This window comes from Xiphophorus couchianus, chromosome 5, assembly GCF_001444195.1.
Source record: "Xiphophorus couchianus chromosome 5, X_couchianus-1.0, whole genome shotgun sequence".
In the NCBI taxonomy this organism is placed as follows: domain Eukaryota; kingdom Metazoa; phylum Chordata; class Actinopteri; order Cyprinodontiformes; family Poeciliidae; genus Xiphophorus; species Xiphophorus couchianus.
This window is the reverse complement of record NC_040232.1, coordinates 10,983,711-11,006,823: the sequence shown is the minus strand read 5'-3', so window position 1 is coordinate 11,006,823 and position 23,113 is coordinate 10,983,711. Positions and strand designations below refer to the sequence as shown.

Here is a 23,113-nt window from a genome sequence, read left to right as displayed (position 1 = left end):
AAGGTTTTATTGGAATTCTATAATAAGATATGGGAAGTGGGTATTTTACCTCTGGCATGGAAAGAAGCAATCATAGTTCCAATCTTAAAGCTAGGTAAAGATCAGTCAAATCCAGCAAGTTACAGACCCATTGCTTTAACTTCTCATATTTGTAAAATAATGGAGAGAATGGTAAATGAAAGATTGAGCTATTTTGTTGAAAAGAGGGGATATTTATCAAAATGTCAAAGTGGATTTAGAAAAGGGAGAAGCACTATGGATCCTTTATTATGTTTAGAACATGAAATCAGAAAAGGGCACGTTAACAAGGAGAGTGTAGTGGCTGTTTTCTTTGATATAGAGAAAGCTTATGATATGATGTGGAAAGATGGATTTTTAATTAAATTGAAAAAAATGGGAATTAATGGACCAATGTTTTATTGGATAAAAGATTTTTTACAAGATAGATCAATACAAGTAAGAATAGGACAACAATTGTCAGAAAAGGTTTTTGTTGAGAATGGTACACCTCAGGGAAGTATAGTGAGTCCCTTGTTTTTTTCTATTATGATTAATGATATGTTTGACAATTTGGAAAGTGGAATGGGGTGTTCTTTATTTGCTGATGATGGAGCAATATGGAAGAGGGGGAAAAATTTAAAGTTTATTGTTAAAAAGATACAAGAAGCAATTAGTATTATAGAAGACTGGTCATTTAAATGGGGATTTAAAATTTCTGTAGACAAAACAAAGACTTTATTTTTTACAAGGAAGAAAGCATCTGAAAATTTAAAACTGCAACTATATAATCATGAATTAGAAAGGGTAAGGGAATTTAGGTTTTTGGGTTTATGGTTGGATGAAAAACTTACTTGGAAAAATCATATTCAAAAAGTAGTGAATAAATGTAAGAGAGTTTTAAATGTAATGAGGTGTTTGGTGGGAAGTGAATGGGGTGCTGAGAGGAAGGCATTGAAATCAATATATACTGGGTTAATAAGGTCTGTATTTGATTATGGAAGTATTGTATTTGGGTCAGCATCAGAAACACTATTAAAAAAATTAGATAGTATTCAGTATCAAGCCTTGAGGTTATGTACAGGAGCAGTTAGAACAACTCCAACGTCAGCTTTGCTAATAGAAATGGGAGAGATGCCACTTAATCTCAGAAGATTACAGTTAAAGTCCAATTATTGGTGTAATTTAAAGGGCCATGATGGAAATCATCCATGTCAAGACATTTTAAAATCTAGTTGGGAAAAAGAAAAGAAGAAATTAAATTCTTTTGGATGGGAGATAGAAAATGTTATAAAAGATTTTGGTTTATCTGATATAAACATTAGTCAAACAGTTCCTCTTTCACCAGTTTATCCGTCTCTATTTCATAATAATGTTGTTGATTTAACTTTGTTGGAGAAAAGGAAAGGAGAAAACATTTCAGATCCATATTTGGTTCAATCATATTTAGACAGTAAGTACTATGGATATGTCCAAGTTTTTACAGATGCGTCTAAAAACTCAAATAGCAGTAATGGGGTATCTTTCATTGTTCCAGAATTCAAAGTTAAAAAATGTAAAAGAATTACTGATGGAGTATCAGTTTATACTGGAGAGATGATGGGAATTATTTTAGCTTTAGGATGGATTGAGGAAGTCCGTCCATTAAGAAGCATAGTATGCTCTGATTCAAGTTCTTCATTATATTCATTAAAAAATAATCATGCTAATAGTAGACCGGATCTTTTATTAGAAATTCAGTTAATAACATATAGAATTCAAGCAATGGGGTTATTAGTTATATTTACATGGATACCATCACATATAGGAATAAGAGGGAATGAGTTGGCTGATAAATATGCGAAACTAGCTTCAAAATATAGTGATATTGATATATTAGTTCCATTTAGTAGAGAAGAAATCAAATCTATTATTAAACAAAAGGTTAAGGAAAGATGGCAGAGACAGTGGGAGGAAGATAGAACTGGTAGATGGGTGTACAGTATTCAAAGAAAAGTTGGTGCAATGAGGAGAACGGGACGAAATAGAAAAGAGGAAACAGTTATATCTAGGTTGCGTTTTGGACATACAAGGTTAAACAGTAATTTATTTAAAATAGGAAAGCATCAAACTGGAAGTTGTGATTTTTGTGGTCAAGAAGAGACAGTAAAACATGTTTTGGTGTTCTGTACCAAATATTCTGTTGAGAGAAGGAAATTAGTTAGCCGGTTACAAGAAAATAAATTACAGTTAAATTTACAAGATATTTTGGGGAAAATTTCTAATTCTAAAGATATAAGTTATTTAATTAATTATCTTAAGAAAACAAAATTGATAGAAAAGATTTAAGTGTTGTTATTTTATTATTATTATTATTTTTATTTTATTTTTTTTATTTTATTGTTTTGTTTTGTTTTGAGGGGGGTGTATATAGTTAGCGTCCCGATCCACACTCCATTCCAGTAGATGGCGGTAATGCACATCTAAAAGTTGTTTGCCAACCGCCATAAAAAAGGAAAAGAAGAAGAAGAAGAAGAAGAAAACAGCTGCAGACCGGAAAGTTTGATGATGTTCAGATGAAGCGAAACAAACTCAAGCGCAATAAAACCAAGCAAAACAAAGATGGACATCATCGCCATGCGCGACCTGCAGTTATCGTGTTATCAGACGGCGGCTGCTCTGACGGTGAAACCTCGCAGGAAAAGCTCTCAGCAGCTGACAGCGAGGAGAGGAAGAGCTCACTCTGCACAGGATTTAAAATAGCTCCGATTTTCTTGCAGCACGTGAAGATTAAAGGACGTTCAGATGGAGGGTCTTATCAGACTGAACACAAATCAATGTCCCCCTCTCAGCGTGATGACGTGCAGGGCCAACATCCAGGATCTCATCTGACAGGCAAACCTGTCATCTGCAGGGAACGGCTCCCTGCTTCACATCTGGAAAGCTGCCTGAAAGCAATCCAAAAGTCAAATCCAGCTTTTCCAGTTTCAACAGTTTTCAACACTTTGCTGAAGAAAGCAAGCCAGAGGCTGCATGAGTCAGGGCCTGCAGGTGAGGTTTCCAAGTCTTTTCTACCAGAATCTGCACTTGTATTTATTTATTTTCATTTGAGAGCATTCCCTCCATCCAGATTCAATGCAAAAGGAGAAAAGGAGAAGTGGACCTGAAGTTTCTCAAAGGCTACCGAAACGTTTGCGGTCTGACCCCTCAGCAGAGGGACACTGTCCCCTGTCGGGACAGGATGAGAAGATGGGGCCCAAGGGACACAAGCTGAGCCCAGTAGGTCTGGAAAACAGCTGTCATACAAACCCTGGATGGATGAACCTCACCACGCCAGCGACTGAGCTAATAAAGAGCTCTGAAGAGGGTCGAGGAGGTAAACCCTGCTTTATTCTGATCGGTTTTCACAATAGGTCAGTGAAAAAAAAGTACACCTTCTGTCAATTATTGGATTTTACAAATCAGGACATGATGAAATTGATCTGCTCTTTATTATGCAACAGATTGCACAGTCATCTATTAAATGAACGCTCTTTTTTTGCAATTATGTATGAGTTTATTGATATTTTGCCTATACTTTTTAATTGGCCCAAGGTGTGTTACTTTGGCTGGGTCACTGCCATGCCTTTTTTATGTTTGGGATACCTTGGATCTCCATGTCACTTACAAAATATCACAGACATACTTACTCTTCAGACTTGGCAGCAAAGGTTTTAAATGAAGTTGTGCCTAATGTTCCCACAAACTCACTGATTCAGAGACCGGACAAAACGTTGCTAAAGACTGTATAGAGCTCTTTATAATAAATGCTGAACAATTTGAACACATTTTTTATTTATTTACTTATTCTGTTTTAGGTTCTTTCTTTGTCTTCCAGAACAGTCATCTCAAGCATGTAGAGCTTGAGATGGAGTTTGCTGATATTTCTACTCAGAAAATATCGTCTGCTGTTAAAAATATTTACCATTTGTAAATAATCCCTTTCTCTATGCTGAATGATGAACTTCAGAGTGTTTGGAGATCACCTTTTAACCCTTTTCTTGGTTAATGGGCTGTAATAATGGCTATTCTATTGTTATTGCTGCTGTCTTTCCTTCTTAGCATTGTGTTAGCATAGCATCTGTTTGGGGTACAAAGGTACCTACATTTGCTGATCAATCAAGCAATAAAGCAGCAGCACCCACGTCCTACATTACCTCTGAAATCATGCATATAATCAAGGCTGTACTCAGTTTATCAACTACAGCTTTTCAGTCCAGCTTTGTTTTTGTTTAATAAATACTGACAGTGTGACTTATTGTCACTAATTGAAGTTGGATTTGAATTTGAATCCTTTAAAAGTCCTGATATTCAAAACCCCAGTAAACAGAGGGTCTACTTTTACTTTGTACAATGACTTTGTGTCGTACAGGATAGTTTTCCCCCCTTTTTTTTCTAGATTCCTGTTTCGAGGATGTTCTCTGGACCGACAAGTATGTTCCTCAACATTCCAGTGAAATCATCGGTAATTCTGCCTCGGTGAATAAGCTGCACAGGTAAGTTTAAGTCTGTCCTGACCCCTGCCATCAAATAAAGTTCTCATGGTAAATACTTCATGAGAAAAACTGCTTTTTTTTTCGCTTTTTCTTTCTGTTTTTGAGCAGTTGGCTGAAGAACTGGAAACAAAGAGCTGACGGTGACGAGCGGAGACAAAGGGCAGAAAGGAAACAAGACGAAAACAGTGGTGGTCTTTCTTTCTACCTTTATTTCAAAGTTTAGTTTGATTTAATGTAATTTCTTGTTTTTATGTTTTAGAAACATTCTGACAACATTTTCCTAATACCACTGAGCAGATTCGTGGGACTGTGGAGACTTCCAGGGTGAGGCTGGGTTGGAGGAAGGAGGAGTGGAGCCGCTGGGTAAAGCCATGCTGCTTTCAGGACCCTCGGGTGTGGGCAAGACGGCTGCTGTGTACGCCTGCGCCCAGGAGCTCGGCTTCAAGGTGGGGATTTACCATCAATTATTTATTAGGCTTAAAGCTGATTGTTGCAAACCATTGTGGACAAATTTTTTTTTAATCCTTCCACTTCTAAGTCTTTCCACAGAGGAATTATTGCATAATTTTAAGACGACATTGTGAAACTTTACTGTCCCCCCCCCTTTTAAACGACAGGTGTTTGAGGTGAACTGCTCCTCGCAGCGCAGTGGCCGCTGTGTTCTGTCTCAGCTGAAGGAAACCACACAGTCTCACCTCGTGGAGATTCCAGGGGAAGATCCACTGAAGCCTGCATACTTCAACAACTACAGTGCAAACAGCTGTACTCCTAAATCTGAGGCCTTACCTGGTAGGGCGTTGGTTGCACTAAAGCACAACCAGAACTGTTTCTACACCGCAGTGAAAACAGAAATATCTGTTTTTTTCCCCCCACAAAGAAATTTTGTTTTTAGTTTGTTTATTATGATATGAAATTGAAAAAAATAATCAAGAAGTTGATGGCAGACATACCTTAAAGAAAAAAATCAGTTAGTTTGAAGGTAAATAATGCTCTTTCAGTTTATTTAAAATGCAACTGTTCTACGAGACTCTTTAGTCAGCAGCAACAGTAATTCTTTTTCCTGATGTTCTTAATGCTTGTTTTCCAGAAAAATTACAACTCCCTAAAAATACCGTCGCCGCGTCCAAAAAGCGTGCAGCGCGAAACTCGTCTAGTCGTAAATTTAAAGCTAAGCCAGCCACTGTCACGTTGGCTCGCTACTTTAAGATGAAAACTGGAAAAGCAAAGACCAAGGAAGTGGAGAACTCCTCAGCAGGATGCGATCAAGAGGCGCCACGCAACAAGAAGACAGCCACGTCACTCATTCTGTTCGAGGAGGTAAAACCTTTCTTTATAAGTTATTAAATGCCTGGCTGTAGTTGATTTTTATTTTTTATTTGCAACATTCTGCTCTAATAGGTTGATGTGGTATTTGAGGACGATGTTGGCTTCCTGACAGCCATAAAAGCCTTCATGACCACCACAAAACGACCTGTTGTCCTGACCACTAATGGTAAGTTTGGATTTTAATCTCTTTATTTTAAATAAAAGTCTTGAAATAATGTAATTTCTCATTTAGAGGACAGTTTTATTGAAAAACATTCTGTAATACTCAACATGGATGTGATGTAATCTAAATTTAGGAGTTTCAACTTTTTCCACGGTGGTGTGATCAAACAACAAAACAATTTCAAAACCAAAGTTGGGTGCAAAAGGTTGCATTTATTGCACCTTTTTGACCACACAGGGTCAAAATGATACTTACAGCCATTATAAAATGCTGCCAACTGTCTCTCAGAACATTCTGTAACTAAACAAACTTTCTGCAAATTGGCTGTTTTTACAGTGTTGTCCAAACTTTCATGGACAGTTCAAGAGTTTTCATACATTTAGCTAGCAAACAAAAGTTTGTTACAAAACTAAATGTTTAGTTTATGAACTAAATATTTAGTTTGAAACTGACATCTATAGATGTATGAATAACTTAGTAAAAATATGACTTTGAAAAATGAACACCCATTTTTTTCTCTAAACCAGAAAGCTTGCTGTAAAAAAATAACAGTGGGGTACATGTCCTAATTAGACAATTATTGGCACATTATATTATCAATTAAGATTGAACACAGTTCTGAACAGTACACAATCATGCTCTCTAGGTGTGTGTGAGTCACATGAGTTGTTTAAGCCTGAGCTGTGTGTGGTATCGGCTAGATGACCTTGCTGACTTTACTGCTGCATCAGCATATTCAGCTGCACTCTCTGTCTTTGTTTGTAAAAAATCATTAAAGTTTTTGTTGACTCTAGTCTGGTAAAAGATTAATTTAAAGCTGTGAGTGAATGGCATTCTTGTCCATAATGGACAGATCTAAACTTCTGATCAAACATATTGAGTTTCTTTAAATGCATGTCTGTATGTTTTCCTTAGATCTCTCATTCAAAGAGAGATTTGGCTGCAACCTGGATGAAATAACATTCAAAACTCCACCATCAGTAAGTTACATTGACACAGCATCATGCATGTCTGCAGCTGCAATTGATTTCAAAAACACATAAAAAGCTCATCTATTTCCTCAATTCTTGCACAGTAAAGTAATGAGGAGATCAGCGAAGCAAAATCTTAAAAAAATACTGTCTTTTTTTGTTTTGAAGGTGAATGTCTGTAGTTATTTGCAGCTGGTGTGTCTGGCTGAAAACTTCCAGCTGCCTCCAGACGATGCCAGCAGCCTCTTCAGACTCGCATGCGGCGACGTGAGGCGCAGCCTGCTTCAGCTGCAGCTCTGGGTTAACAGCAGCAGCGGGTCGCAGGGCGGAGCGCTGGCCGAAGAACCGATCAGCTCACACCGTAAGTTTAATTTTGTGGATACGTCTTCTGTTGTTTAAAACCCCGACAACAACAAACCTGGCAGCGGTTTTGTTTGCAGACTGCAGCGCAACAGAAGGATGCGGTCTTGATTCAAAAGTTCCTCCCTGGCAAACAGGCTGCTCCGTACACATGCTGGGTCTCCATCCTGTGACCCTAAATTACCTTCTTAATTTCTTAAAGGCAAGTACTTTATACAAAGATTAGATTACACACTGGAAGGCTCTATATACTGGTTCTGAACACCTTTTAGGGCTGCAACTATTATTTTAGCTATTGGTAATTATGATTAGATTTTTTATTTAACCATTTAAACCTTTCCTATACCATGTTAGAAACAAGTAAAATATGCAAATAAACCAGTAATTCATTTCATGTTTTAAAAAAGAAAAGCATTTTCTTGCCTAAAATGCAATAACATAGCATTAATTTGGTGAACATTTGTAGCAAAGGATGAATCTGCATCTGAAAAATCATGATGTGAAAAGCTCAGCCTTTACTGCTCTGTGTTGTTCTTTCTCCTCTTTCTGAGTCTGTGTACAGTTAACAATTAATCGATTACTAAATTAGTTGACTATTATTCCAATAGTCAATTCATCATGACTAATCTGACCATTTCAGCCTCAATATCTTTGCAGACTTCTTGTTTTTTTATTTCTTTTGTTCTCCAGCGTGGGTCCCTCTCAGAAGAGAACATGTTGAAGTTTCTCAAAATCCTGTCCGAGAGCTGGAGAAGAGGTGTACCTCTGCTCTACTCCAACCTGGAGCTCCTTCTCTCTATCGGAGCCCCTGAGTCCGATTCCCAGCAGCAGACTGAGCCAAGGCGCTCTAATCCTCACATCCTGCGACTGAGTCACACCTTTGGTTCAGAGGTGTCGCCGACCTACAACAAATCTTCCCAGCTGAGCCGAAGCAGATTCACGGCTTCCAAATCAGCGTCACATTTAACCAGCAGACCTCAAAGAGCGCCATCATTCACCGAGACCCGGGACAAACCTGAAAAACGTGCAGCCAAATCGGTTACCGACTGCTTGGACGGACTGGCAGATTTCTTTGACCTCATGTCAGACATTGACTCGACGCTACCTCACTATGTTTCAGGCCCGCACACGGCCGAAGTGTTTGTTTGGACCGGAGCAGATTTAAAGGATGGATTGTTGGATGAGCCGGGGGAGGAGGACAGCAGGAGTCTGAAGCAGGGCAGGCTTGAGGAAATGAAGGCAGCAGCTGAAGGTTTGGGTTGTCGGCAGTGCTGGTGGAGAGTTACTGAGGCGCGGACTGAAGCCTACAGATGCAAACAAAAACTGGGTGATAAGCAGTGGAACAGACTGCAGGAGAGGCTGCTGTTAACTAGCTGCTGTAAAAGACAGAGTCTCAGCTTTACTGCTCAACCTCGATGTGCGTCAAGGTGAGTCTGCTCCACTTTTAATACTCCACACCAGCCAGCTTCTTATGCAAAACAGTTTTCAGTTCAACTTTCTAGAAGTTCTTAATCTAGAAGATTTAATGGTATGTAAAGACCTGTAAAAAGTAAACATACAGCGCAATAGTATAACCGCACTCTGGGAAAAATAACTTTATTTAGAGTACATTCTTGTATTTCAAAACCACAGCATCACAAATCCTCCTTAGGTAACGATGGGCATAAACTTAACAATAGTGTTCATAAAATAAAAACATGGGCAAATCTTATCTAAAAGAGGTAGCAGTTTTAAATGCAACAGAAAATATAGGAATTGCATTGCTGTTCCATTTTAAGTATATCAACATCTCTTGTATTTGTCCTATTTTTACTAAACTCAAAGAACATGCTTTTGGTGTGTTTACAAGCTGAAAAAGGTGGTAGATTTGATGGACAAAGAAAAAAAATAATAACTTGCCAATTCGCCTTCATTCACCGTTATATTTTCTGCTGTGTTTGAGATCCGGGTTGTTTTGAGCCGAGATTTACCTGAAACTTGCATTTGATTCCAGAATACTTTGGTATACAGAGCTCAGTTAACAAATCATCATTCCTCCACCACTATGTTTAACGGTTGGTATTCAGTGTTTGTCCTGATAAGCTATTTGTTTTCAAAACGCTATACTGCTGTGCATTATGGTCAAACATCTCGACTTTTGGTCTCATCTGCCCAAAGGACTTTGTTCCACAACTTAGATGCATCTCTGCAAACCTTCACCAAACCTGTAGTCTTTCTACAGACACAGGTTTCCTGGTAACCTTTCCAAACATGCAGTATTTAAGTCATTTTGAAATTCCCAGATCGTGATCTTCAACATGCTAACTGAGGTGTGGATTGTTTGAGTTGGAGATCTTGTGTTTTCTACGATCTGAACTTGCCTGACGTTCTTCCAGTCTGAGACATTTTCCTGTTCCAGACTTGACTTTGACACCCCGGTTGTACATTATCTGACTCAGGAATGAAAACTGCAGCGTTTTGAAACACAAAATTAATCAGGCGCTAAAAGGCTGGGATAGATCACTCATTCATTTGACATAAGAGACATATTTAGTCTCTGGTAAAATATGTGATTGATTAGCATCTGGCTGCTACTTTGCCTTTACAACTCAAACGGAAATAGCTATGGTATAATTACTTTTTGCTGTTTTGCTTTTTGTTTCAGTAAATCTGTAAGACATTTGTTGTTTTTCTACACTTGAGATTAAATTTGAACACTTTTACAAGCTAGTAAAAGAAAAATGATTACAGCGTGTACGTTTTTTTTTTTCCAATGACTGTATAAAGTAAAGGTTATGCTGGGTCCTAACATCTGTTTTTTCAGGAGTATAAAAGAAGACTCGAACTTCTTTTGCAGTATACCTGACTTTGAGTAGCTTATCCGTCTTTCTAGGGTGTCCCAAAGGAGGTTCAGAGTGAGTCGGCTGCTGCTCAGCAGTGAGTCCTTCAGCCTGCTGGGGAACAGGCGTGCCGTCTGTGTCGACTACCTGCCGGTTCTCCGCCTCATCTGTCACACTGTAAGTGCACAGCAGCACAGAGAAGAGCTGGGCAGGTGGGTCACTGATTCTGTGCTAAACTTCACCATTTCTACTTTTTAAACAAATAATGTTGAGATAGTTGAATCTTCTCTCTTCTCTCTTTTTTTTTATGCAGCCAAATAGTCTTTAAAATATGTTTCTGTTTTTGTTCTCACAGGCGTTGGAACTACCTGGGCCATTCACATTTAGGCCTCTCAAAATCTGCCATCCAACTCCTGGCTGAGGATTTCCTGTTAACGAAAGTTCAGAAAGACTCCTGAGCTCGACAGGTTTCACCGTATTTATTTGACCTAAACTCTGACTGATGGATTCACTGCCTTAGAGATGACTAATCATGTTTTATTTTCATGAAAGTGCAAATACGAAATATAAATAAAAGTATTTTTAGATAAGATTTGTTATACTATTCATTAGGTGTGCATTAAATCCATCCTGACATATTTTGCACACTATAGGGAGTGAAGATGCTCCAAAAAGAGGAAAAAAATAGCTCACTGTATGACAAACACAAAATACCAAATTCTATATTAATCCCATTTAAACACCCTATGGATCCCTAAAGGACCGATGATGCAGTTCAGGAGTCTGCAGTGAGGTCTGTTCATGGTGAATCAAACATATCCAGCTAACAGGAAGAATCAGTGAGGAGCTCGTAAAAAGCCACAGCCTGCAGCAGAGCGTCACACAGCTCCTCCCCTCCTCTCCTGCTGCCCATCTGGAAGTAGTTCCTGTACTTGGCCAGCAGTTCCTGAGGGACGTTTATCCTGGGAAACTTCTGCGTTACTGACTCAGTCATCAACTGGCGCACTACCTGAGCCCCGCTAGTCCGAGACTCCCCCACAATCAGGTCAAAGTGGCGTCCCACGGCGGTCCTCATCATGTTAAGAACCCTGGTGAGGAAAAGAGGACTCGTTATTTCTGCGTTTAATGCTGCTGAAGACGAGAAAACGTCAAACGGTTTCACTGAATGTAGATTGTAGTAAAATCTTTTGCGGATGACAAGGTGCTAAACCTCAAATCTGGTTGACTTAATCATTATAAAAGTAAATTTGATACGAGGCACGTGATAATGATAGAAAAATACACATCGAAAGATATTTTAAAATAAAATGCATGCCGTACTTAGTAACCTAAACTGGGCAGATATTTGACAAACAACCTAGACCTATGCAGCGTTAGTAGCTGAAATGGTACATTTTTGTTTCGTGTGACCAAAGCACAGTTACAGGAAAAGTTCCAGTGAGGTTCAGCAATTTCTACATGCATACATTTGTGATGGTAGGGCAGAAAAAAATATTTTACAGCTATCGCTCCCAAACACCCTGTTAGCATCTAATGACACTAGATGGTTGTCTCATGACAACCAGTAGATGGTGTCTACTGGTTGTCTAATGGTGGTTGTCAACCCAAAATGCCAGCTTTATTATTGATATGCTTTTCTCATCATTTTGGCTGCCACCTTAAATCAGGTAAGCTGTCAACAAAAAAAAAAACCCCAGCTGATTTCCTTCTCTTCCAGTTACCACAAAACATGTGGCAGGCATCGTTCATTTTAAGCTGCATCTCAAATTTTAGAAATTTTGAGGACAATGGTGTATTCCAGGATTGGTTAAGCATCAAGTTTAAACTCATAACTCTGAAGTTTACTGGCTTTGTGAATCATTTCTAACCACAAAACGTGTGTGAAGCTAAACATCTTACAAATAACAAGTGTGTTGCTGTTTTTCCAGAACTGACTGTTGGTAAATCTTAGCAGTCAAAGAAGTCCATGAGGTTCTGTTAAAACCACTAGAGGATCACACCAAATGAGATATGCCTATTTTACTTGTTACTCCGCTGTTCTACAGGATGAATAATCAATAATAACTATAAAAGTATCACAGTTGTGATAATACATTTCAAAACAAAGGACAGGAATGCTCAACTATGGTTGTTTCAATTAGCGTCTTTTCTGACCTGGGAGGAATATTAGGCTCTGGTGGGGAGATTTTGGGCTCCAGCAGAGCAAACAGCAGGGCCTCCACAGTCCTCATGTGGGCCATGATAGGAAACAGAGCTGTATTCTGCACAGAGATGGCGGGCTTCTCTATCAGATAGAAATCTGCTGATGGCAAGACGGACACAACCGTGGACACCTGTGGGCAGAAAAGGAAACACCTTTGTATTCAGCTGGATGTGAGGATTCAGATAACACCGTTTGAAAAGCTGTGATGAGCGTACTCACATCATTCAGGTAAGAAGAAGCCATGTACGTCCCTTTCAAGAAATTAGGACACTCCTTCTGTTTCCACTCTAATACCGTCATCTCCCGGTCCACATGGGCCCAAGCAATTTTATTAGTTCCACATACTAGTGATACTATGGATGTAGCATCCTGTGTACACAAAGAACAATGACTTGGGAACAGTGCTTTATGCTCCCTTTGACTTTTACTTTCGAAATATAGGGTGATCATAAAAAGCATTTCATGACCCTTAAAATGTTCCACATTTCGTTACGTTGCAACTATCGTCTTCAATGTATTTTAATGGGATTTTTGTGCTGTTCTCTGTAGGTGTGGAACATAAAATGCATTGAGGTTTGTTGTAGGGCTGGGAAATTTTGATTATAAATAAAATCTCTGATTTTTCAAGAGTCAAGTTTTCCAATTTTAACCACAGTCCTCATGTGATCTTTTCCCCCTTTCCCCTCATTCTTCACCTTAAAAAGTGCAATTTTATTTATTTATTTTTCCCAACAAAAAAAAGGCCTATATTTCAACCATTCATTATGTGAGTTGACTTAAATTCAATGTCAAAATAAATTGGAGTTGCAAAATTTGCTTGGCGAACAAGATTGTAATTTTTGGGTGGACTGACCTCACTGCAGACTATGGAAACCCAAGGAGTGCAATATCCACATTTCCTAAAATGTAATCAGAAGTTTTGATTAATTGATCAAATCGATTTATCGCCCAGCCCTAGTTTTGGTACTTAGTGAGGCAAAATGTGGAAGTTCATTGGACATGAGCACTTCTGCAAGCCACTGTATAAACATAAACAGAGTGCTCTGTTTACTTCTAACATGATTTGAGAAGATGTTTGTCATAATCAGACACATGAGGACTCTAAACCAGCATCTCACCTCCAACCAGGACCTGTCCACCTCCGGTCTGATGAACTTGGCCAGCTGTATCCGAACCTTCCTCTCCTTCTTCACCGGATTCACGATGGAGTTGAACACTATGACAGCGCTCTTGTGCTTCAGCAGCGGAACATTTACCACGCTCTCCAGAGTTTTAAACGGTCCGTGTTTGGTCCTGTACTCCACGATGTTGAGCGACTTGCGGCCTCTCAGCAGCTTGACGCTGGCCATCTCCGCCGAGGTGGCGTTGTTGAGGAGCTGGAGGATGGCGTCCCGCTGCTCGGAGGTGTAGCAGGCGTCCAGTGTAGTCCTGCCGTCCTCCTTACAGGACTCAGGCGACAGGGAGGAGGAAGAAGAAGTGAGAGCGGCGTTTAAAGTCTCAAAACCCGCCATGGGAACCCGGCTCCTCCAGCAACAGGTGCACTGGAGGTAGCGCAGCTCCAGGTCCGCCGGAAGGGAGCCGTACCGAGGTCGGAGCAGGAGTCCGGACTGCCCGGCATAGTGACCTGCAGCGGACAGAGATATAAGCGGAAAACACAGCAGACATCATAAGCCTGCCTTTAAATATTCTGCCCTAGAATAATTTAAACAGAGCGGGTTAAATGGTGATTTTATCCAAGTTTACCCATTGAAGTTTTAAACGCTTGTAACCAGCTGAACTACACCACGTGATTTAATAAAATAAAAAACACATCCATACATACGAACCCCTGTAAACCACCGACGAGAGAAATCTCCTCACAAACCACATCGTCCTTATTTTAAAAGCAATATTTGTTCAGCTGCGTTGTGTCATTTCGTATTTTGCAGAAGCACAAGCTACAAACCCCTGGCGGACCTCTACCGGAAATACGTCACCTTCCGTTTTGAGGTCAGTCGGAAATACAACGTCGGTAGATCTTCAAAATAAAATTATAAATAATAAACGGAAAACCTTTTCTTCACCGGAGTATAAAATATGTGTTATTGTTGGCCAATTTCTACCCATTGTTAATCGGAAAAAAAATGCATTAAAAGGAGTAAATATGCACATAGGCAGCACATTGCATGCCTTGCATACATAAACATATTTTTGCATAATGGAACATCACCGTCCAGAAGCTCACAGACGGCCCTGAAAACCAAGACAAAAAAGGCGCTCATTGATTTTCGGAAGACAGTCCCATCTGTTCTTGTAAATAAATGTGAAAAGCAAATATCAACGTTCATGTTTCTGGGAAAACACATTTCCTACCTTCAATAACTGTCCTTCCTGAGAACTCTGAGAGAGAGATTAAATTGTCACAACACTTTCTGCTGTCCTACCACTGCTCTGCACATCATAACTTGGTTCAGCAGCAGTTCTTCATCTGACAGGGAGACCCTACAGGGAATCATTAGAGCTACACAGGGAATAATAAACGTGTAACTATCTGATGTAGTCACATTTACCACATAAGTTTCTGTTTCAGTCATATTTCCAACTTTAAATCTCATATTTCTAACTATAAAACTCATCATTAAGATAGGACATGTGACAGAAATGGGCTTCCATGACAGGCTTGTCTCTTACATGTATTGCAATGAAACAGTGAACATTTTTTGTTGTTGTAGTAAATGATTTCATGTTGCAAAGAGTCCAACTTCTTCATTGGGGGAAACTGACACATCTGCTTTTGTTACTGATGTTTGCTGCAATGGTGAAACATGATAAAACTATCTCTGACTACAGGGTATACAACAAGCTTCTGGATGCTACCTTATTCTGTATAGGCAATTGTTCAGGTCAGTGTGTCCAAACTTTTCCTCCCTTCATCTTCATGCACAATCCCGTACTCGATTGTGTTCAACCTGATCAGGCGTGTTTGTGTCCCTTAAAAGTCCTGCTCTGATACCAATATGGATCGCCATATAATCTACAAAGCATCTCATGCTTTCTTTCTGTTGTTGAAGTGTTAGATAAAAGTAAGTGGATTGTTTAACAAATTATATATCTAAGCAAGTGAAACATTTGAACAGAGGAAAGAAAAACTAGTGCCTATTCTTCCTTTAGCTAGTAGCTTGTAAAATACTGTAAACTGAAGGTAATAGTTATACAGAGTTACAGCGTAACTCCACTACCAAGATAAAATCTCATCCTTGCCAGTCAAACTCCAACTTTTTTTATGAGCTGCAAGCCAATAAGCTGATACGGTAAGTCAATTGCTGTGCAGCAAAGTGGTGTTTGTTTCACTTCCTTTCTAAGTTATTCCTGGAGCTCTGTGTTTTGTATGCAGAACAATAAACTTCATAATGCTGCCCTGTTAAGAGGAAATACTGGCCCAGTGAGAAGAAACTGTGTTTTTATCTGCCCCAGAGCAGAACAGCCCAGACTGGAGTCAGCATGGAGTTGATGCCTAGTAGCCGTTTCCTCTGGTTTTAGCTGTCTGGGTGACAGCAAACTTTCCTCTATGGCCAGTCAGAGCAGAAACAACAAAATCCTTCTGGATCTGGTGCGGCAGCCGGGAAACAACCAATGTGCTGACTGTGCAGCTCCTGGTGAGTATGCTCTCAGATTTCTGATTTCTGAACATTTTGCATACTAGGGTTTTCAAGACTTTTTTTTATCCATTCCTGATTATATTGTAATGGTCTTATTTAACAAAGTGAAAACAGTAAATAATCACTTGGAGCCATGTGACATTTTGATGAAGAGAGCATTTAAAGTTGTGTTTTATTGCTTTGGTCACGTTTCAGCATAAACTTGTATTAAGGGAAGCTCTGACTCATGTATAATTGTGTTATGACCCAATTGTTCCTTTTATAACTCCCAGCATTTGCTACCATGAGGACAGTTTAGACAGTATTGGCCTGTGTGACAGGAAGATGTAGACAGAATACTAACTTTTTCATCTGCTTTTTTCTGTCTCACAAAGTAAAAATTGTGGTCTTTCACTCTCACAGAGCCTGACTGGGCCTCGTACACTCTTGGCATGTTTGTGTGCCTAAACTGTTCGGGCATGCACCGCAACCTGTCTGCTGTCAGCAAAGTGAAATCCATACGCCTGGATTACTGGGAAGATTCCTTAGTGCAGGTAGTGATTTGTAATATAATATTTTTTTTCTTTCCAGTTTGTATGCGAGATCGTGTTTCTTTCAGTGTCTGACCAGATTTTCCTCAAATGCACCGTTCTGTGAAAGAGACGGTAGACGGTGTTTCAGTTCCTATGGGTTTTTTTTTTTCTTGTAAAAGAAGAATAATGGCTTATCTAACATGTTATTACTCATTTTATCAGAAGAAAACCAAAATATTGAAAGTGTTTCAAACTAAGTCCACTCTACAAATCTTGACACTGTTTGTAGTCAGTGACGGGTCTTGAAGAAATAATGGCAAAGGAAAATTGATAACTCAGAAGATAAATTTGCCCTGTAGCTGGTGGGATACCGGCTACAAGACAAACTGTAGCCTGTTAGGGGTTTGAATTGCTCCGTTCATCTCAGTTGTTGTGTCCTTGGGCAATATATTTTAACTCTGTGCTGTTCATCTGTGGACTTTAGCATTTGTTTAGTAGAAAGCTACAGCACTTCTATGATGTTTTTAGTGCATCATTTGTTCAGAACATTGAGTTCCCATCACTCTGGAAAAGATTGAAAGATGTTTTCAAAAATAATTATTCTACCATCATTATCAGCATTAAAGATTTTTCACAAGAGAAAAACAGTTGATATTTTCCCTAGGATTGGACTTTCCACCAAGGTTCAGATAGGCTGAGTTAAGTCCTTGTATATCTTGAAGAAATAGTAAGACTCCACAGACATCACTTAGCAAGTGATGACAATTTCTATTACAAATGACATAGTGAAAAAATAGGGGTTGCTTAAAAATGATTCCAGCTTGTAAACCCTGATAAACAACAAAAAACCCTTAGGGAAAACCAAAATCAAGATACCAGTACAAACAGTTCATACCAGCCGCACAGAGGTGGAAGACTGATTATCTGGGGAAAGACAATAACTGGGCGCCTATTATTCAATTAGTTATTTATTATTAACAGTGTGTCTGCTGAACTTTGGCCAAGACTTGGTGAGACAATGGACTTAAGAACTGCAGGAAACCTACAACAGAGAGTCTGAAAATGTAAAAGGACAAAGGCATTTTGATGATTCAAAAACTGTACATAAAGAGTTGGGCTGGGACTTCAGTAAGAGGTTACCAAGGTAGCTGTTTGAGCCCTTACCGTTTTAGGGGGTGGGAGGGATAAAAAATATTTAGATTTCATTAATATTTGTGCATGTTTTTGCAAATACAATATTTTCTGGATTTTGCCTACCAGTCGGGGGAGATGTTCTGCTGGATGTTCACATAGATAATAACATCAACAACCCTACAACACAAATGTTCCACAAAGTCTTTGTTTTTGGTGTGTTTAAGTGAGTTTGTAACATTGAGGGCCTAGCATGGTTGCTAGAAGTTTTTTTATATAGAGGAAGACATTTATAGAAGTCATCTTGTTTGTAAGGATTTTTTTTAATAGGTCAGTGAGCCAAGCCAAAGGTGAGTGAGTCAAACGTCATGAAAAAGAGGATGACATCTAGTTATTAGTGGTGAATGGGGTTATACAAACTAAATCATGGCTTCTGCTTTTTGGCTGATGTTTTGACAAAAAAGACATGATGTAATTTTGTCAAAGGTTGTTCATGTCAGTTGTTGTCGTATGTCATGATTTACAATAAGAAAGGTTTGCTTCATGTATCCAGTTAAGTTTAAAATATTTGAAGAAAACTGAATAAACATGTACTGTCCTTTTGTAGCATTTTAAAACCCATTATGCTGTGGTTTCAGTTCATGCAAGAGCGGGGGAATTCTGTTGCTAAAGCCTTTTTCGAGAAATGTGTCCCTGCCTTCTATTACAGGCCACAGCAACACGACTGCATGTGAGTGACCTTCGTCGCATTTGACACTTATTCACCTTAGCATAGATTTAAAGCTAATACTAAACTGTCTCAACAGGACACAGATATGGAGCAAATGCTTGAGTAAATAATGAAAAAACTTCTGCCACCCAAAGCAACGTGTGTTTATGCTTTGTTTCAGTGTTCTTAAGGAACAATGGATCCGTGCAAAGTATGAAAGACGGGAGTTCACGGGAGAAAACAGCGAGTTTCTGCAGACTTACAACTTTGGTAACTCTCTTGAACTTTTCAAGAACATATACCACTTAAAAGTTAAATGGGGCTGTTGTCACACTGTTCCATGTTTTTAATTAAAAAAAACATTATAAAGGTCTAATCCAGTGGAAATAAAGCAAGTGTTGTCACATCTTTGAAGATTGTGCATTTCTTTTGATGCACTTTTCCTTAAATAATGCATGCATGTTGGGATCAAGAATGTGTGATTCATAGAGTTTTACTTCATCAGAACAGGGTTAATTAAATTAATCATCTAATTTTTTAATATTTAAGAATCAAATGATCATTTCAGGATGAAAGTTCAATTTCCATGAATGCCCTCCGGTGATCAATTGATTATTAAAAAATTATTCATATGCTGTCGGTTTCACCTTCAAACGTTCAGCATACCAAGCAGAATGAATGTTCACCAGCGCAGACAAAGTGGCTGCATAGGATATCATGAGCTTAGCTAATTATATTACTAAGTGATTGCTGTGATAGATTGGAGTAGCATTTGAGTGATTCTGTAGTAGAGGGTGCAAGTGCGATACATGAAACTTGTGAGAGCAGCATCAACTGGGAGCAAAATTTGTTGTCTAAAAGCCTGCCTTCGCATGTGACAAAATTGTGTGTTCGACACTGTTGAATAACTATTAATGTGATGTTGGATCCTTCTTTATCTATGGAAAGGATAGCTTGACAGGGGCTTTTGAAATGTGAACCTGATTGTCAATAATCTACGTAATGTACCCACTTTAGATTTATTTGAATCAACACTATGGAAGAAGGGCAGAGACAACAAACAGTTCCTCAAGAGAATCTTTGTGCTGTCGCAGAAGGATTTCACCCTCAAATACTTCACTAAGGAGGATGTAAGTTCTTTTCATTTTAAAAGCATGATTGCATTAACTTCTTGATAATTTTTCTCTGTACTAATTACATTTTCTCATGAAAATCAAGTCCAAGGTTGCCAAAGCAGTTATCAGCATGAAGGATCTTAATGCACATTTCCAGCCACAGAAAATCGGTCATCCTCATGGGCTGCAGATTTCCTATCTGGAGGATGAGCGTACAAGGAACCTGTTTGTTTACCATGAGAATGGGCAGGTAAAGCAACTTGTCTTATATATCTGGCATTAGAGCAAATCCAAATATATGGAAATCATATAAATTCTTCCATTTATACTAACTAAATAAATAGACCTGGCAGAAAGTCCACTTTTACAAAATCTTCTCATCTATCTTACTTTGTTGTATCTCTTACTCCTTCCAGGTCATCGTGTCATTCTTCAATGCTATTCGTGCCACACGCTTGGCGTATCTCTTGAAGAAACATCCCACTCTACAACATGTTGATGTGAGACAACTTTTACTCTACTTTACCAAACACTGATGTGATCCAAGTTCGTCATCTTCATTGGTTCACAATAAAATGAACATTAACCATGTTGAGTCAGACAGTAGAGCAGAGTTTGTTTGAATGTGGATGTGTGATCTATGATTGTCAAGTCTGACACTCATAGGTCAATATTGCAAGACAGTGTTACTTTCGGTACAAAGAGTTTAATTTAACCCCTGCTCTAGCTCGCCTACAGATATTTTTGTTCCTGCTAAGCCCACTACCAAACCTCATGACACAATTTATAGGCTTTGGTTACATTTGCTTTACTCTCACTTTTTTTGGCTATATAGGGGTCACCATAGTGAATTTTCCAACTCACTCTACCCACATCATCTTCCACTGTAACACTAATTCTCTGCTAACTTTGCCTCATTACCTTTATTAACATTTTCTGTGATAATACTCTTTTCCTCCTTGGTGGCAGCTCCATCTTCACCACCTTCACTGACTATGCCGTGGAGCTTTCCAAAACATCTCAACATTTCCTTTGTGTCAGATTATATACAATCTTATTCACATTTGGTCACAAAACAGTCACTGCTCAGTCTATTGTGAGAGATTTTATTGGTAGGGCAAAAACAGAAGTGCATATTTATCAAGTGGAAGAAAAATGGCAAATGTTTTTTGTTGACTGTAAATTGGCTACTCTAGATTACCCTTAGGTGTGAGTGTATGGTTGTGTGTCTGTGTTTACCTGTGAAGGACTGGCAACCTGTCCAGAGTGTATCCTGCCTTTTGCCCAATGACCGCTGGAGATATGCGTCAGTCCAGTCGTTTATCCTTTGTAAGGATAAATGGTTATAGACAACGGCTGGATGGCTTGAAAATCCATTCTGACCGAGCTTGAGGTGTTTTGCAAAGATACATGTGCAACAAATTCCCTAAACATGCAAAGGTGGGAAAGAGATGCTCCAAAGGATTTGCTTCAAAGGGGTTTAAGACAAAGGTACTTTTTTTATATAGATTTTCTAAATGACAGACAAGAATAATTTCCTTCCACTTTACAAATATGGGCAACTTGACCAAATGTGAAAGAGTTTCAGGGTTATTGATACTTTTACAAAGAATTGTAGTTATTTCTGACGTTGTCCTTGTTGGTTCTTTCCAACGGAAGTCTTAACATCTCCAGCTTTGTCTTTTTACCACTACCGCCATCTTCAAACCATACCTCACTGTATGTGTTTCATACCTTGAAGTTATCCATCTGTTACTGCCCTGCCACTCCACTTCATACCGTTCTCCTTTACTTGACTCTTGTGTACTACCTCTGTTTCTGTTGAACTCACCCATCTACACTACAGCAACACCAAACATGTTATTACTAATCTAGTTTATGTTTATAAGAAGATTACGTTTTTCCTACAGTACATAAAAATCATTAGAATTGAGCTCATCTGAGCTGCTGACTATTTAAACCACTATAAATTTTAATTTAGCAATTTTACCAGTATTGTTTTTGTTTCTTTTGTACAGCTAATACCTCAGTTAACAAATCATTGCCTGAAAGAGGGCTACATGGAGAAAACTGGCCCAACGGTTTGTTGTTCTAGCACAATTTATGTATTTATCTGGACTAGCCCATCTGCCGTCCTTATCAGATTGCTGCATTTGTGTTTTTCAGCAACGTGAGCCGTTCAAGAAGAGGTGGTTCACTCTGTGCTCAGTGAACAGGAAACTCCTGTACTGTAAATCTCCACTGGTAATAAGCTGATCTTTTCTAATAAATGCACATGAATGTTTCTGTTGAAGTGTATTTATAGCTTTAAAAAAAGTAATTATCGCGCAAACTAAATATTTTCTTCTGGTTGCATTCAAAACTCTTTTCTATGCACCAAATTGTTAGGATGCCACGGATCTAGGCGCCGTCTTTATTGGGTCCCAAGACCACGGCTACTCTGTGTCAGAGAGCAGCGGCCGGTGCACGAGGTCAGGCCGGTGGCACTGTGGGATCGCGATGGAAACTCCAAGCAGGCAGTTTGTGTTCATGTGTGAGCAGGAGCAGGAGAGAAGGGAGTGGATGGAGGCCTTCAGAAAGGTCATCGCGCAGCCCATGACCCCAGAGGATTACGCCAGTACGATGACGTTGTTCCAGCAAACCCCATGCAGAGCATTTCAGATTAAAGACGCTTCCTCACTACCAACTGTCTTTCTTGTTTCCCTACAGATGAAGCCACTTTGAGGAGAGGGAAATGACTGGGACGTTTTGACAAAGTGACTTTGGAGCAGTTACTCCTGCAGCTGAGCTGCTGTGGCTTCCTGGGGCCGATGTAGATCAGAGGCAGCATCTTCTTAGTAATAGTTATTGTTTTAGTGGATGTAGAAAAGCATTTTTTACAGCATGCCTTATGTATTTAATGGAACTTAATACTGTATTTATTGAAATACTTACTTCAGATTTAAAAAAAACAACTATAATAATCTAGAATAATCACTCCAAAGTTCAAACAGCACATTAACCATGTTTTGTGTATATTTTTTATGTTACTGAATTTGCACATTTTAAAATCTTTTTTACTGTCTGTGACTCTAACCAAACAGGAATAAATAGTAGATTATTTTACTACATCTATCTGTTTTTCCTTAGCCATCCATTCATCTATACATCTGTCTCTTCATCCATTGTGCCACTGAGCAAAGATTCTTCAAACATTTCTCTAGAAATGCAGATCAACTCAATAGCATGGCCTAATCTGCATCTAGCTGAGAACAAACAAAAACAACAACAACACGCATTACAGTATAACTACAGTATAACTATAAACGAACTACATATCTGTGAACATAAAGATAAAAATTTTGGAACTGGATTTGAGTTTGACTTTTTTTTTTTTCAGGACCTCTTACTGGAACATAAATCTAACATGAGAAGAGGTGCAGTACACAATATTTACCCACTGGCTAATATTAAATTTCTTCAAGTCCAGCAGCAGAACCGTCCTGCTTTCATCTGCTTTCCAACTCCTCTCCTCCACACGTTTGTGTATGGTGTTTTTCATTTATTGCCACACGTTGGCGCAAGTTGACCAACCTTTCTGTAAAGATGTAAAAAATATTCAGATGACACACTCGGATGCAGTTTTCTTGTACCAGAGAAAGCCAACTAAGACAAA

The 23,113-nt window shown here is 38.9% G+C and overlaps 3 protein-coding genes across 5 annotated transcripts; 2 read left to right on the top strand and 1 right to left on the bottom strand.

The window, feature by feature from the left end:
• The first annotated feature begins 2,508 nt into the window (after window positions 1-2,508).
• atad5b (ATPase family AAA domain containing 5b) lies at window positions 2,509-10,740 on the top strand. The gene is made up of 14 exons (XM_028018720.1): window positions 2,509-3,027; window positions 3,107-3,352; window positions 4,415-4,511; window positions 4,620-4,699; window positions 4,809-4,957; window positions 5,129-5,300; window positions 5,599-5,828; window positions 5,910-6,003; window positions 6,916-6,980; window positions 7,140-7,332; window positions 7,412-7,533; window positions 8,022-8,758; window positions 10,204-10,362; window positions 10,506-10,740. The coding sequence occupies exons 1-14, from the start codon at window positions 2,553-2,555 to the stop codon at window positions 10,606-10,608; spliced, it is 2,922 nt and encodes a 973-aa protein (XP_027874521.1). The 5' UTR covers window positions 2,509-2,552; the 3' UTR covers window positions 10,609-10,740.
• On the bottom strand, window positions 10,611-14,334 carry tefm (transcription elongation factor, mitochondrial). Of its 2 annotated transcripts, none has more exons than XM_028018721.1 (5): window positions 14,180-14,334; window positions 13,472-13,977; window positions 12,573-12,722; window positions 12,305-12,483; window positions 10,611-11,238 (listed from the first exon to the last, which is right to left on the bottom strand). In XM_028018721.1, exons 1-5 carry the CDS (start codon window positions 14,220-14,222, stop codon window positions 10,974-10,976), a joined length of 1,143 nt encoding a protein of 380 aa, XP_027874522.1. In that variant the 5' UTR covers window positions 14,223-14,334; the 3' UTR covers window positions 10,611-10,973. The 2 variants fall into 2 exon arrangements, with proteins under 2 accessions (XP_027874522.1, XP_027874523.1); XM_028018722.1 differs by having other exon boundaries at window positions 14,299-14,323.
• Window positions 14,335-15,668: 1,334 nt separating this feature from the next.
• On the top strand, window positions 15,669-22,568 carry LOC114144558 (arf-GAP with dual PH domain-containing protein 2-like). Of its 2 annotated transcripts, XM_028017509.1 has the most exons (11): window positions 15,669-15,988; window positions 16,394-16,524; window positions 18,273-18,364; window positions 18,525-18,613; window positions 19,361-19,473; window positions 19,562-19,708; window positions 19,875-19,958; window positions 21,477-21,539; window positions 21,625-21,702; window positions 21,847-22,075; window positions 22,168-22,568. In XM_028017509.1, the coding sequence occupies exons 1-11, from the start codon at window positions 15,901-15,903 to the stop codon at window positions 22,194-22,196; spliced, it is 1,143 nt and encodes a 380-aa protein (XP_027873310.1). In that variant the 5' UTR covers window positions 15,669-15,900; the 3' UTR covers window positions 22,197-22,568. The 2 variants fall into 2 exon arrangements, with proteins under 2 accessions (XP_027873310.1, XP_027873309.1); XM_028017508.1 differs by having other exon boundaries at window positions 21,847-22,568.
• Window positions 22,569-23,113: the final 545 nt, after the last annotated feature.